Source organism: Schistocerca piceifrons, chromosome 2 (assembly GCF_021461385.2).
Source record: "Schistocerca piceifrons isolate TAMUIC-IGC-003096 chromosome 2, iqSchPice1.1, whole genome shotgun sequence".
Classification (NCBI taxonomy): Eukaryota; Metazoa; Arthropoda; class Insecta; order Orthoptera; family Acrididae; genus Schistocerca; species Schistocerca piceifrons.
The window spans coordinates 1,020,790,992-1,020,806,139 of NC_060139.1; the positions used below are offsets into that span (position 1 = coordinate 1,020,790,992).

At 41.1% G+C, this 15,148-nt stretch overlaps 1 protein-coding gene across 1 annotated transcript; it reads right to left on the reverse strand.

Annotated features, from left to right (window-relative positions):
- Nucleotides 1–1,830: 1,830 nt before the first annotated feature.
- Nucleotides 1,831–14,765, reverse strand: LOC124776282 (hexamerin-like). The gene is made up of 10 exons (XM_047251186.1): nt 14,435–14,765; nt 13,227–13,360; nt 12,964–13,122; nt 12,325–12,502; nt 10,495–10,802; nt 10,250–10,408; nt 9,041–9,214; nt 8,827–8,955; nt 8,409–8,724; nt 1,831–2,329 (listed from the first exon to the last, which is right to left on the reverse strand). The coding sequence occupies exons 1-10, from the start codon at nt 14,508–14,510 to the stop codon at nt 1,932–1,934; spliced, it is 2,031 nt and encodes a 676-aa protein (XP_047107142.1). The 5' UTR covers nt 14,511–14,765; the 3' UTR covers nt 1,831–1,931.
- Nucleotides 14,766–15,148: the final 383 nt, after the last annotated feature.

A 15,148-nucleotide genomic window follows, 5' to 3' on the forward strand; every position in this document is an offset into this window, starting at 1 on the left:
ATAGAAGATCAAATGGAATTTCTGAATGACTTTTTACATATGACGTCTGTATGGTAACAACTGAATCTTAACAATAAAATTTATGAGGTCTTCAATATATGTGCCGCGCGGGGTAGCGGCGCGGTCATGGGGGCCTTGTCACGGTTCGCGCGGCTCACCTCGTAGGAGGTTCTAGTGCTCCCTCGGGCGTGGGTGTGTGTGTTGCCCTTAACGTAAGTTAGTTTAGATTAGATTAAGTATCAAGTGTAAGCCTAGGGACCGATGGCATCAGTAGTGTGGTCCCACAGTCCTCACCACAAATTTCCGATTTTTTCAACACAAGTACTAGAAAAAATTCGTTAAAAATTCGTTAAATTTCGGTTACTTGATGTATGACACATATTTAAGGGTTGATAATTCAGTAAAATATCTACGGACGGCAGCTAAAAAGAACTTAAATTGGAATCATCACATAGAAAGTGTAGTGGATACAGTGAAACGAAGACTTCGTTTTCTTAGAAGAACACGTAGATGGTGCAACAAATCTTCTAAAGACACTATGCTTCTTCTTTTGCAGTATTGCTGAGTGAAGTGGTATCTGTACCAGTTGGGAGTGACTGAATGCATCCAGAAGTTTCGAAGAAGGCAGCTCCTTCTTTTACTGTTGCGAAATAGGTGGAAGAGTGTCACAGATATGATACGAGAACTGGGGTGGCAATTTTCGAAACAAATGCGTTCTGCATTCTGAGACCACATCATGAATAAAACATCTCCTCCGAATATAAAAAATATTTTGTAAACTCACAGCTATATAGCAAGAAATGACCACATAATAAAATAAGAACAACCAGAGTTCGGATCGTGAGATATAGGAGTTCATTTTCCCACGTGATATTCGAGAATGGAAAGGTACAGGAACAGTGTGAAAGTGGTTATCTGCGGACAGAAGAGTAGTTGTATAGATACAAACGTAAGTTTCTTGTCTCTTTAAAAATAAAATCAATTGACAGCTGCCCAATTAAAATATTTTGTTATTATTGCATTAAGAAATGCAGTCAGATTAGTCTGTCATTTTCTGAGATTCAGTATTGGCATATAACATAAATAAAAGAAATATAGTGCAGTTTCTGGAAAAATTACAGGTTCGAACAAAACTATAAATTTAGCTTCTCAACTTTTTTTGGGGGGGAGGGGGGGGATCACTCCTCTGACTGGTTTGAGGCGGCCCGCCGCGATTTCCTCTCCTGTGCTAACCTCTTCATCTCAGAGTATCATTTGCAACCTACGTCCTCAATTACTTGCTGGATGTATTGCAATCTCTGTCTTCCTCTACAGTTTTTGCCCTCTACAGCTCCATCTAGTATCATGAAAGTCATTCCCTGATGCCTTAACCAATATTCTATCATTCTTCCCTTCTCCTACACAGTATTTTCCACACATTCCTTTCCTCTCTGATTCTTCACGGTACCTCCTCATACCTCACCTTATCAGTCCACCTAATTTACAACATTCGTCTGTAGCACGACATCTCAAATGCCTCGATTCTCTTCTGTTCCGGTTTTCCCACAGTCCATGTTTCCATGTGTCCATGTTTCCATGTGTCCATGTTTTCCAGACGCACATCCTCAAAAATTTTAGAATTTTTTTATAAAATTTTAATTATATTCTTTCACTTAAAATAGCTACAATTGTACAGTATGGCTTCCTGACGTGATACTGTAAGTGGCCAAGGAGACGTTATAGGTTGCAGAGTATGGGTAATGGTGTAATGACACTTTTGGACAAGTTTCAGTGTTTGGGAGCTCATCAGGTGAAGATGAGATGAGGAGCAGAATAAATGATGCCAAACGATTAAAGCACTAATGGTTTATTTTTCTTGTGAGCGAGGACACATGAAAGTGAAGATGAATTTCCACAAGCAGTGCTGTCAAGGTGATGAAAGTGGTGGCCATTCAAACAGTGCTGCTGATGTCCTCCAGGCGGCGGTGCACGACGAACGTCTCGGAGGAGTACACGTTGGGTACGTCGAACTCGTACGCGACGACTCGCCTGTCGAACGGGAACCCGCCGGCCTGGTTGTCGCCGAAGGGCAGGAAGGGGTGTTCGGAGCCCTGCACAGCGGGGGTGACGATGGCGAAGACGCTTAGTGGCAGACCACTGCGGGTCCCGCGGGGCAGCGCCAGCCGCTGCGGGAAGCCGAAGTGAGAGCGGAACTCGTCCAGGAAGAACTTGTTCTCGCCCTTGATGGCGCCCACGGTTGAGTAGTACAGGTCCGAGTGGCGTGGAGCCTCCTTGGCGAACAGCGGGAACTCCTTGGAGCTGCGCCTGATTTCGTTCTCACCAGCACTCACTAGAAAGTTAAGCATCCATATTAGTATAGTCAAGTCAGAAATTTATTCCAGAATACAACTTTGGCTTAGAAGTAGGTAGGACATACGAGGGTAATCCCAAAAGTAAGGTCTCCTATTTTTTTTATAAGTACAGAACTCTGTTTGTGCGCCAGTTGGTCACACTGTTATGAAGAGTACCTCACGCGCTGTGTGTGAACATGCCAAGTGCGCGCAGTTATTCGGTTTTTGAACGCAAGAGGCACTGTGCCGATTGAAATCGACCGCCAATTGACGGAAGTGTATGGTGAGTCGTGCATGGATGTCAAAAATGTTCGTAAGTGGTGTAGAGAGTTTGCAGCTGGTCGGGCCGAAATTCACGACGAACAAAGGAGCGGGAGACTGTCAGTTTCTGAGGAGATAGTGTTGAAGGTTGAGCAAAGCATGCGTAAAAATGGCGGATCACCCTGGATGATCTCTGCACGTTGGTTCCTGAGGTATCCAGAAGCACTGCTCACAGAATTTTAACGGAAACATTGAACTACCGGAAGGCGTGCGCAGGATGGGTGCCACGTATGCTGACTGAGGACCACATGCGGCAACGAGTTGATGCTTCGCGCGAACTTCTTCACCGCTTTGCAGCCGAACGGGAATACTTTCTGACTCAATTGTCCGGGGTGACGAAACCTGGGCATACCACTTCACACCTGAGACCAAGCAGTGGCGACATCATACTTCCCAGCATGGCGGCGAGCTGGTATGAAATGGGCATACTAAACCTGCCACAGCGCCTACAACAATGCATTGACAGAAAAGGTGATTATGTCGAAAAATAGCTAAATGTTCAAGCTGTAAACTGATGTAAACCATTGTAGAAATAAACAGGTCTATGTACTTATAAAAAATAGGAGACCTTACTTTTGGGATTACCCTCGTAGATATGAAGGTGCTTAGCTATATCGTTAGAGTCATAAATACCCATGCTTGTTTTAAAAGGGTAATCTGTCTCTCATTTTCTTGTTGTTATTTCCACAACAGCAAGTGGAAAAATATTCGAGTGTTGAGTTCAGAGGTTCGTTACTATAAAAGTAGAAGTACAAGATTATTCAACTGTATCTCTAGGAATGCAGACACAACTGCACGAAAACTAAACGCCATAACACTACGACCTGATATATATGAGTGGATAGAGTACCTCTCCAAGTTTTTTTCGGTTCGTGTTAAATGACATGGTGTAGTTTGCAAAGTGCCCTACCATATGGGACAGCCACATTAGAAAATGTAGACAAATCATCCTGACCATACTGTTTCGTGGTATTAGTATGCACCCGCAGAGAGTCAATGGCCGCTGCTCAATGGCCGCTGCTGCGTTAGCACTCACATGCATCTCGCGTGCATTTACTGAGGTTTGCTTTGTCACATGTACCCATATTGGGCCGTTGTAATTTGAAGTATAAATTTGGAGAGATTCTCTACCTATTGACATGGTTCTATTATCTCTCAGTCTGATAGTTTTCGCACAATTGTCTTTTGAAATAGGGAAGGTACATATCAATAATCCTGTATATACGTATTGTGTCAACTTTTATATAATGATAAAGTAATAATGATAATGTTACATAAAATTCCACTAAATGAGGAAGATTTCCACAGGAACAGTGGCAGAAACTTCTATAAACCTTTTAAACGAAGCTTCCAAACTTACTAACCGTCTAACTTGTTCTTCAAAAATGAGGGTAGAAAAATAGCCCTAGACAAATAAGCAAACTGAAATTTTAGTTGTCTATTTCTAGAAGTTGTGAAACTGTGAGGAACCAAGAGCAAACTTGCGAGAGCAAAATCCAGAATACACTGGCACAGACTCACATTCCCCCAGCATGGATGAAATCGAAAATATCAATAAAGAGTTGAAGAATGACAAGGTTCCTTGGGAAGATTCAGTAATTACTGCAATGTAGAAAATGGCAGGTGCTACAACAGTCAAGAAGCTAAACATTAATACACCCAGTCCACGAAAAAGATATAAAACAGATTTCAGCGGCTACAAAGGAATTTGAGTCCTACCAGTAGCTTAAAAAGTTATTTTAAATGTGTTACAAAATAGGCTGGAAAAACCAACTGGACAAGAAATTAGGAATGTACCACGGAGGGTTTAGAAAATGACGATCCTCTGTGGAACAACATTTAAATCTGAAAATTTATAATCAAGTATGGAGGGATTAGAACCAAAATCGTTTATCTAACATTTGTAGACTCTGAAAGCATAGGGTTCGATTGACAGGGAAACATTATTCAATACCAAAGCGAGTTTGGAGCTAACAACAATCATAAAAGACACACTAACATATACAAAATGCAAAATTAAATTTTTAGATGGAACCTAACGCATTTTAGATCAAAACTGGAGTGAGACGAGGAGATAGAGAGTCCCCACTGCTGTTCAGTTGTGTACTAGAAAGGGTAATCAGTGACTGGAAGTAAAGAACAGAAAAAGAAGGAACTAAAAGACTCACAACTGGGGAAAGAGCTGATAATCTGAGTTCTGACTGGCTACTACAAACGGTCTAAAGATGTCAGCTGAATATTTAGAAGATGCAACAATGCAGATAAATGTCATAAAAGAGAAGCGTGCTAAAGCAGGCCTATCTATATTTTTTTTTTAATACAGAGTGTGTGACAGATACGAAAAAGGCATCGAAACACATGCAAAGTGATTATAGAAGAATAAAAAAAGACTATAAAATTTAAATATTTGTGTGAAACAACACAACAAAATGCTTTGAACAGAGAAGCTAACTTAGCAAGAACAAAGAAAATGTAATTGGCTTTTCAACTAACAAAAGACCTATGTAACAAGAAATAAATGTGAAACTACAGCACTACAACACTCTCACTAAGCCAGAACGCCTTTTGTTGGACATAGTTGAACAATTAGGTGAAACAATAGAAGGAAGGAAAAATAGCCAGAGAATGCGAAAAAAAACTGGGAGTAATAAGGAAAAGGTAACAAAAAGAATTTTAAATATTTCTCAGAGAAAACGAAAAACATCAATGACATGGGTTAAAGAAGTTCTAACAGACCTAAGAGATACCGCTTTGCTCAGCAATACTGTAGGAGGAAGGACCGGAGGAAGAGAAAAGTTCAGAGCAAAAATAAAAAGTTTCAGGAGCATCCAGGAGAAAATAAAGGAAAAGGTAGGTGCAGTATCGAAAGAAGAAAGAAGGGAAATATAGGGAAATAATGATATAAGACTTAAGCTATTTCATATGGTCCTTAGTAGGGCTAAACAATTTTAAAAACTGACAACAGTAATAAAAAAGACTTATTTAAGAAGTTTTGAAAAAGTGTCAGAGTTATTATTTACGAAAATGCCTGTCGTCATGATAATATATGTGTACAGTTACGAGCCAGAACATTATGACAACCGCCCTTAGCGAGGTTGAACGTCTCCAGGTTGTGCTGCGGGCACTTGACACGGTAAGGTAAGAATGCATGCGGAAGAGAGATGAATGGACAGTCATTATAGCGAAGAAACGGGCAGCAAATGTGGAAATCCACTGACATAAGCGGATGTGACAAAGGGCATATTGTAGTGGTGTTGCGGCTGGAAGCGGGATCTCTGTAACAGGGACCTGGGTCACCTGTTGGCATACTACTATCGTAATCACCAATGGAAAGCGGTTAATTATGGTGGAATAACGAGTAGGCCATATGGTACTGGACGTCCACGTCTCATACCCCACCGCGATCTATGGCGGATCTGATGACAGAGTACAATGCCAGTGCATGCACAAGTGCTTCGCAGCGCTCCGTTCAAAGGCCAGTGTTGAACTTGGAGCTCCACGTCATACGATACTTACGTGTTCCTGTGTTGACCCAACGACATCATCGTTATAATTACAGTGAGCACAGCATATCGAGTGTTCACCGTGGATCTATAGAAACGTATCGCACGCAGAATGAATGGCATTTTTCGTTACACCACATCGGTAGTTGGGTCCTTACAAGCAGTCATCCAGCCGAATGGCTGCACGAAACGTGTACTGCGCCACAGATGGAAGCTGGTGAGGGCAGAAATATGCAATGGGGTACATTGAGTAGTACTTCAGTGGGATCTGTGGCTTTGGTAACCGAAGGCTTAATGACAACAGTGAACTACATAAACATTATAGTGGACCACTTGCGTCGCTTCATGCCAGAAGTCTCCCCATACAGCAATGACATCTTCCAGCACGATAACTGTTCGTGTTACAAAGTCAGAATTGTGCTACAGTGGTTTGAGGGACACTATAGTGAACTCACATTCTTGTCTCGGCCGGCAAATGTGCCTGATCTGTACCCATTGGTAGATATTTCGGGCGCCAGCTGCATGCCCTTTAACTACCATCACGTAATTTGCGGGATTTGCTTCACCTGTCCCTAGGCATCTGGTGCCACATACTTCTGGGATCCTGTGAAGACTTGTGAAATCCGTGCAAAGCAAAATATCTTTTATACTGTATTTGAAAAGTGGAACAACACACTATAAAACAGGTGGTCATAATAGCTTTGGCTCATAGGTGTATGTTATTGATTTCAGATTACTATTTGAAACCCTATTGATGCTTTGCAGTACAGTCAGAAATGCATTTTGAAAATAGTCACCAGGCTGTGGCTAACCCACGTCTCTGCAATATCCTTTATAAGAACGATTCTGTCCATTTCATCAAATTCCTGGCATGGAATTTGAATAGGACTAGATATTAACTTACTTTCATTTATTCCACTTTTAACAAGAAATAAAAATGTAATAATAAATTACTCGTCAATTCAATATTTTATTGTCCAAGCAATAGCATCGACAATAATATTATTATCAATTCTGCTGATTTAAAATAAAGGTGTGTCAGTCTTACAAGTTACGCAGGACAACTTCTGTGATGTTTGGAAAGTGGAGACGAGGTAATGGTGGAACTGTATACCTGAGAACGATTCGTGAGTCGTGTATGGGTATCTTAGTAGGTTGAACACTTGCTCACGAAAGCTAAACGTCCCGGTTTCGAGGCATAGGCTGGCACACAGTTCTAATGTCCCAGGAAGTTTCATTAGAATTAATACAATACCTGGTAAATTCCGGTCACTGTATAATCAGTCACTTACATGCAGCATAGCATGCATCATAACGAAATAGTATCAAAGTAGGGCTGACCATTCTCACAGAGGAAGCGAAAGTATTGAAATGGGAGATCGTCGGTTAAGAACTAATGATTGAAATTCGTTACAGTTGATTCTGCTCTGGATACCCCACAGAAAATTATATTTCAGTGACTCTTCTGTTTGGTTACCACTGTTTATGTGTATACGCATGCATCAGATAACAGTGACGCTAAGTACCATACCAAATATCTCAGTATTCGCAAGCGGACCTATCTAGTTTGGGCACCATATCAGAAGTTATATTCTTGTTATACACATTATATTATATCGACAAGTAAACTATAGCACAAAAAGGAAACAGGCAAAAACATGTAACGTTTTCTACTGCGATAAAAATACAATCCACAGTAGGTAATTAAATTCACCAAGATGTGGAAAATTCTATGAGACGTTGGTGAAAATATTTGCATTGTATGTGAGTTGATGGATATCCAAATTCCTGTGAGACAACCATGATTTATGTTTTCATGGAACCCTTAGATCGCTTGCTATGGTGTCAGGAGTACGCCCTCAAGTGCCACTGCTGTTTCATATTCCCCATCCTTATCAAGTATGAGCTAGCATCCACTTGTTTTAAACTCAATGTAGTAGGGACGTAAAAATCCATACTTCCTATTTCTCTTCTTCTCTCGTGCAGTTTTAACGTCTATGTCCGATCATTCAGATTCTATGATGTGTAAGTAATACCGCTTTCCATTGGCGTAATTATTTATGATTTAATCTGAACATATGAAGGTTTGCCAAGAGTCTATAAGACCTTTGAAACTATTTTGCCCAGTCGATTATAACTCAGCGCGCAATTTTATCTGATATTCAGGTCGTGCAATATTGTGTCCATTGTGTGTAAAAATATTTTGCCTGAGTAGAAAACGTAGATCAAGAATGCAGCAGAACTCATTACTTACGTTTCTGGTTGAACTCGTCCAGCAAGAAGTAGTACGGCCTCCTCTCTTCCAGTGTCAGTTCACGCCCATACGCGTCGTACTTGGGACCAATGAAAACTCGCACCACGGAGTCGATTTCCTTGTCGCTCTTCACCTTAAGCTGGTAGTAGAAAGGCTTGTGGTTCAGGCGGTACTGGCGAGCCACGAAGTTGAATTTGTCGCCTTCTTCGGGCTTGGAGAATGACAGGGCGTTGTTTAACTCGATGTCAAAGTTGTCAAAGTAGGTGACAAGCTTGTCGAAGGAGATGCTCTCAATGGCAACACCTGGCAGCTCCAGCTGGAAAAAAAGGTATTAAATAGATTACAATTGATTTTCCTTTGATGTCTGAGAAAACGACGTATATGTGGGCTACTATCAGCGAAAAACATCTCTACTTACATCGCTCCTGGTGTAAGGTGGCAGTTTGTTCTTGTACTGGTAGAAGAATGAAAGGATGCGCTTGGCAATTCTGTAGTACACCGGGTCTCTCAGCTGTGTTTCTGGCTGTTCGAGTACGCTGGCGGGTGTCTGCAATGGTGAAAACAAGCTGTGCATTCCGTTTCTTTGGTAAATCAGCAACAAGCCAGACACTGAACTGACTAGCCATACTTACGCCGTATTTGTGGAACGGATCAGCGATGTGGCCGAAGAGAGAGATGATGTACCTGTAGATAGAGCCGTAGAACTCATAGTTGACAGATTCAGCATTGCCCTCTATAATGTTTCCAATGATGTCGGTCACATCTTTCTCCCTCAGGTTGAATTTCTCGAAATCATGCTGTGAACACTTAAGTACACATGTGCAGTTGTCAGACGTGTATCGAAGAGAGGTAATAGTGAAATGTAAAGAGTGATTTTTAAAGCATTTGTAGATTTGGAAAAACCTTTTGACAATGTTTACTGCACCTCTTTGATCTCCTGCTTGCACGAGGGATTAAATATAGATAACAACTTGAACAGAGATCACACTGCAGTTTTAAGAGTGGAAGGACACGAAAGGGAAGTAGCGACTGCGAAGAGAGTGAGAGGGGATAGCAGCCTACCCATAGTGTTATTCAATCATATCTCGAGAAGCAGAAAAGTAAGACAGGGAGAAATTAGGAAAAGGAATTACAGTTCATGGAGAAGAATTAAAAAGAGTTGGAGGGCTAACCGATGACATCGTAATTCAGTGAGAGATAGCGAAGGACTTGGAGGGGTTGTTGAACAGACAGGACTGTGTCGTGAAAAAGAGACTACAAGATGAACATCTACAAAATTAAAATGAGACACGGGAAGTAATAGATGACTTTTCCTACTTGAGCAGCAAAATAAATGACGATAGCACGAAGTAGACAGGATATAAAATTCAGTCTTCCTACAGAGTTCGTAAAAAAGAGGAACTGGTTAACATCTAATAAGGAGTTAAGTCTTAGGAAATCTTTTCTCTGAATGTATTTGTCTGTAGTATAGCCTTGGTCGGGAGTGAGACGTGAACGATAAACAACAGACAGAGGATGAGAATAAAAGCTTTTGAAGTGTGGTCCCACAGAAGAGTGTTGAAAAATAGATAAGAAACTAATGATAACAAACTAAAATGCATTTGGAAAAAAAATATGGACCAGCTTGCCAAAAAAAGGGATTCGTCCAGAATCATTAAAGGAGCGTCAGTTATGTACAGAAGGGAAGTGAGGAAGGTAGAAACTCTAACGAGACACCAAGGGAGGAAAAAGTATAAATGTAAGTGACAGAAGCAGTGCAGAGAAGAAGAGGATAGACTGGCGAGTGGAGCAGCAACTGAACCAGTTTTTGGACACAAAAATAAAAATAGAGTGGTACTTACGCCGTATACGTAGCCAAAGTCAATAGCGTCTCTGATCCTCCTCTCGTAGTTCTGGATGCGCTCCACGTACAGCGAGTCGAAGTTGTAGGGGTACACACCTTCTGGGCGTACGGGAGCCTCAATTCCGTTCTGCAGTCTCAGCTCTGGGTAGTAGCCAGTCTGAAAATGAAAGTTAAATTTATTTCTTTGCCCTGGCGACGGTACAGTAGTGAGGTACAGTCTCGCTGTTGCCACGGTCCCGTTACCTGCACGGGGCGGGTGTAGTCGATGGACTTGACGTCGGGCAGGTTGTTGGACAGCCTCTCCAGGTAGTAACGGGCCAGCAGCTGCTGGAGCAGGAAGAAGAAGCCGGCGCCGCGGTGCTTGAACACGGGGATGCTGTAGTTGCTCGGGTTCAGCCAGAACGGGCTCTTGTAGTGGAGGTAGGCGAAGAAGGAGTTCAGGCCGACGTCCTCGGTGAAGTACGACACCAGCTCCTCAGGGTTGTTGGCGACGGGGAAGCCGCTGTAATTGGCGTAGAAGACGTATGGCTCCTTCCTAGAGCTCTCCACACCTACAGGAAAGTAAAAGACAAAACTTTACTTAGTTTGGTGCTTTGATTCTTCAAGGACTGTTTCTACTACTGACCTCAATGATGAAGAAACGAGTCGTGTTATATTCACATTACACATTCATATTTAAGTATACTTACAGATGTAGCATTCACAAAGACTTTTTAAAACGCAGATGAAAATTAGTAATTCCTACCAGCCCTTCTTTTACACATCACAAGTACAGAAATTATTCTATGGAGAAGAAGGTGGCCAGAAGAAACTTCCAGTTTTCTTGTCACATATAACTCTGGTTGACATTTTGTATCTCTAATCGAGTGATGACAAATTTTTGTGGCAGCACTTCCCACTCACTTATGCGCCAAAGCAAACCTTAATATGCAATAATGGGCGTATTTTACCTTCTGGTATTCTAGTAATGGATGTTACTATTCCTTTTGAAATGTACTGTGTTATTTACAACATACTTTATGGGTGATTACAAATACAGTGAAACAGAAGTCACAAATCTGCAACTCCTTAAACAGATGTGGGTGAGCGCCAAATAATGTCCTTATAACACAATTTTGAGAATTGAAAACTATCTTTCTTAAAAATGAATTACTCCAGAACACGATTCAATATGATGTCACTGAATGAAACGCCACAATGTGCGTAATCTTAATGTTCTGTCCCTCCCCAAGGATTTTAATGATCTTAAGGGTAAATGTGGCTGAACTGAGTTGTTCTAGGAGTTAAAAATACGTGTTACAGTTAAAATTCTCGTCAATATGGAAGCTAAAAACTATTAGTTGCCAATTGAGGTATCATGTTGTTACCATGCGTTACATATATCACTGGGGTAGTATTTCTGAATGTGCAAAAGTGAATAAGTCGTGGTATTTTTTAAACGGAAACCGAGGTGATTTTCAGTAAAGTACTGAGTAATACTTTTAAGAACATTATGTACCGTATCTGCTGTTCTGAATGTATTGTGGATTCATCAGCGAAAAGAACTAGTTTTGCTTGTTGTATATTAGACGGGACGCCGTTTACATCTATCAGAAACTATAGTGGATCTGTGATTGAGCCTTTTGGAACCCCATAATTAATTCCTTCCCCTCCAGTCAGAAGAAACTCCCCTGTTTTCATCGGTAGAATTATTAAGTACAGCATTCTGCATTCTTTTCTCATTATACATTTTATGCCAATACTAACATTTCCATAAGATATTAGCTTATGTAGGATGATACTGTAATTCACACAGTTAAATGCCTCTCATAGGTCCCAGAAAATACCAACCAGTGCTAGTTTGTTACTGTTTTCTTGTAAAATTTGGTATGTGAATGTGTTAATGGCATTGTTGTGAGAAAAGCTGAAAGAAAAATATGCATGATGAACTCAAACAACACCAACAAAAAGTTCGGTGGTTTTTCAAGGCTATTTCCTGAATGTTACGGTATAAGGTACCCTTGGTCTCTAGTGGCTTGTTACAGAGTAACGGCTGAGAAAACTGAATCGTGCTTCTGACGTACTGGTACATACCTCGTAGGCGGGCGTCATATGCCTTCTGGATGACCTCTGCGTTGACGAAGAGTTGCGGGTAGATCTCGTAGGGAGCTGGCAGCGTGACGTACTTGGTATCCTCGCGATGCAGCACAGCGACGGTGTATGAGTAGACAAACAGCCCTTGGTTCAGGTGTTCTTTCGCCCAAACGGCCGTCTGGAACAAGGTACCACGTTATTAGCTGAAGATGAATATAGGATTCATCCATAATGGGACCTCATTGTGTGCCACTGGTACACTGGCTTGGAAGGATGTTTGCAGTTCGAAATTAAACACATCAAGTATCATTCCTAACTGTGTATAATCTTCGTCAACTTACATTCTTCTAAGTGTGTTATTTCTGTATTTAATTCATTTTTTTATGTGAGCTGATGTTTTGATGTTTCCGTGTGCCACTCTATGTCTATAATGTTAATGGAAACCCCGCTAAAATGTGAAATTTGGCACGTGACGTTTGATACAATGAAAAACAATTTGTTATTACTGAGATAACGATTTAAATATATTCAGTCAGACTGCCAAGTGAAAAGTTTGTATCAGATATTACTAGGTTAGTAGCATAAATATCTTCATTTGCAACTTTACTTTGTACACAATACCTATAAAGGTTAGCTTACCTTGTAGAAGGTATCAAAGTCCGTGGCATAGTAGAACAGCTCAAACAAGGCTTTTGCCTGGTAGAAGTTTTTCTCGTAGTAGATCGAGAACACTTCTCCTCGCGGCAGGAAGCCATAGTCTACATAGTACTTCCAGAAGACTTCGACTTTGTCCTTGTACTGAAATAGTAAAAAAAATATAAAATAGTCACTACTTTATTCGTAAGACAGTTTAGACGATGAGTGCACCCATTCGACTACTTGCAAATTTCAGACAGTAGTACCTGGTAGTTGTCGAGATGCTCAATTGGCTTGTAGGACTTCGCTATTTCTTGTTCTTCTTTGATAATTGTCGGCTGTTGGACATGATAGAAGAGCCTTATAAGTTTCCTTTGTTTCTCCAGAAATTCCTTGTCGGCTGCAAGCAAATAAACACGGTTTCACTCTAATACCTGTCACACACTCAACAGTCCTACAACAGAATAAATATCACGATTCAGTTTGTTTCAAAATTAAGAGCGCCCATAGAAAGCAAACTCTTGTCCACTGAAATTGCTTTGTACTTTATATCTTATTAGACTGGTTTTAATGGTCACATCTATCAGTTGCTGACTCACAAACATAATTTTAAGTACTTTTTAGAAGAGCTAAACGACTTTAAACCTGCTGTTTCGGGTCTTGAAACAGTTATCAAATTTCCGTTATTCAGTTAAAAGTAACGCAGTCATCAGCAAAAACTGCTTAAAGGTGAGTTCAGTGAAGTAGACTCAGAAATATACAGGCATTTGATCCATAACGGAAATTGCTCGGATATCTTGAGTTAAAAGGAGACTGATGGCTTTTAGATATGGGACTGAGAAAAATTCATTCTAAAAAACTAGTAATTAACAATTTAATTTGTAAAAGGCAAGACTATAGAAAAATATCTCCAACAAATGAGAAGTTACCAGTTTAATAATTCACCTTGGGGCTATCTTTCTGTTGTTTTCTCCAATCCAGAACATATAGAAACTAACGAAAAGAAATTGTTGTGCTTGGTTACTGTTGCAGCTAGAAACTTGCTGCCTTTGACCGATTTGTAAGGTCCAGAATGTATGACTGAAAACAGCATGGACGTTTTCTGAGAGCTAATATAGGGTCGGTGTCTAACTCTATTTATAATTTTATCTAGTTCCACGTTACATTCTCCCGCTCGCTCTTTCCATTATCTCCAACAATCGGAATTTAAGTATTTTCTGACTTCATGTAGTCTCCTCTAAGCGCTGGCCACTAGATTCCCCTTCCGGTTGCAACATTATTGGTCCCTTATTGTCAATGCTCAATCGTCGTCTGGATGTGAGCAAATCATTTAATGTAGTAAATTGCAATTTAATTAAATTTTAAGAACAAAAAGAAAGATTGATCAACAGAATAACGCGCAGTCTTATTTTCTGTACGCTTATGTACTCTTCTGGGTACTCTTTGCAGTACCAATAGCTAAATGTAAACTTACGCTCACTGTGTGGTACTGCCGTGACCACCACCAGGGCAGCCAACAGCGACAAGACGACTACGGTTGGAGTCCTCATGTTGTTCGCTGAGGAAGTACGCTTTCTGCAGGCGAAACCTGAGCTTTTATACAGCGTGTGGGGTGAGATAAGGTGGCTATCTGGCCATCCTGGTCAGGGGAGGAGACGCCGGTGGTGGCAACGACCGACCAGACGGCGACCGCAATATGCGTTCGCTTGCGCAACGCCTACCCACCGTCTCGAGGTCGTATTCGCAGCTGCAACTGACCGGCCAATGCGAATTGCGTGTGCTTCTGCTCGCTATGCTGCCAAGACCACCGCCCTGTCCAGAGGGTTTATTGCGGCAGTGCTTAAGTAAATTATATCAAAATGTGTTGGTTAGGGCACATAAATACTGCCTAACCATAACTATCCTAATAGGACTGGCACAGTAGCAGAAACTTTTCTTGTTAGTAATAGGCAGAAAACGAGAAGAACAGTCCGATATCCATTAATGACATCGCAGCCCTCTTCTTCGAGTTAGCCGTTTTAAACGCCGGAGGAGAACAATTAGCAAAAATTTTCATTGCTGGAAATTTCAGGAGAGTTTCGAAGCTTATACTGGCGCCTCCGAAACCTCCCAGGTAACGGCGTTCCTATCTCCAAATACAGGTTACAAGGAACTGATTTCGCTTCCTTGTGGAATTTTCAGTTTTCTA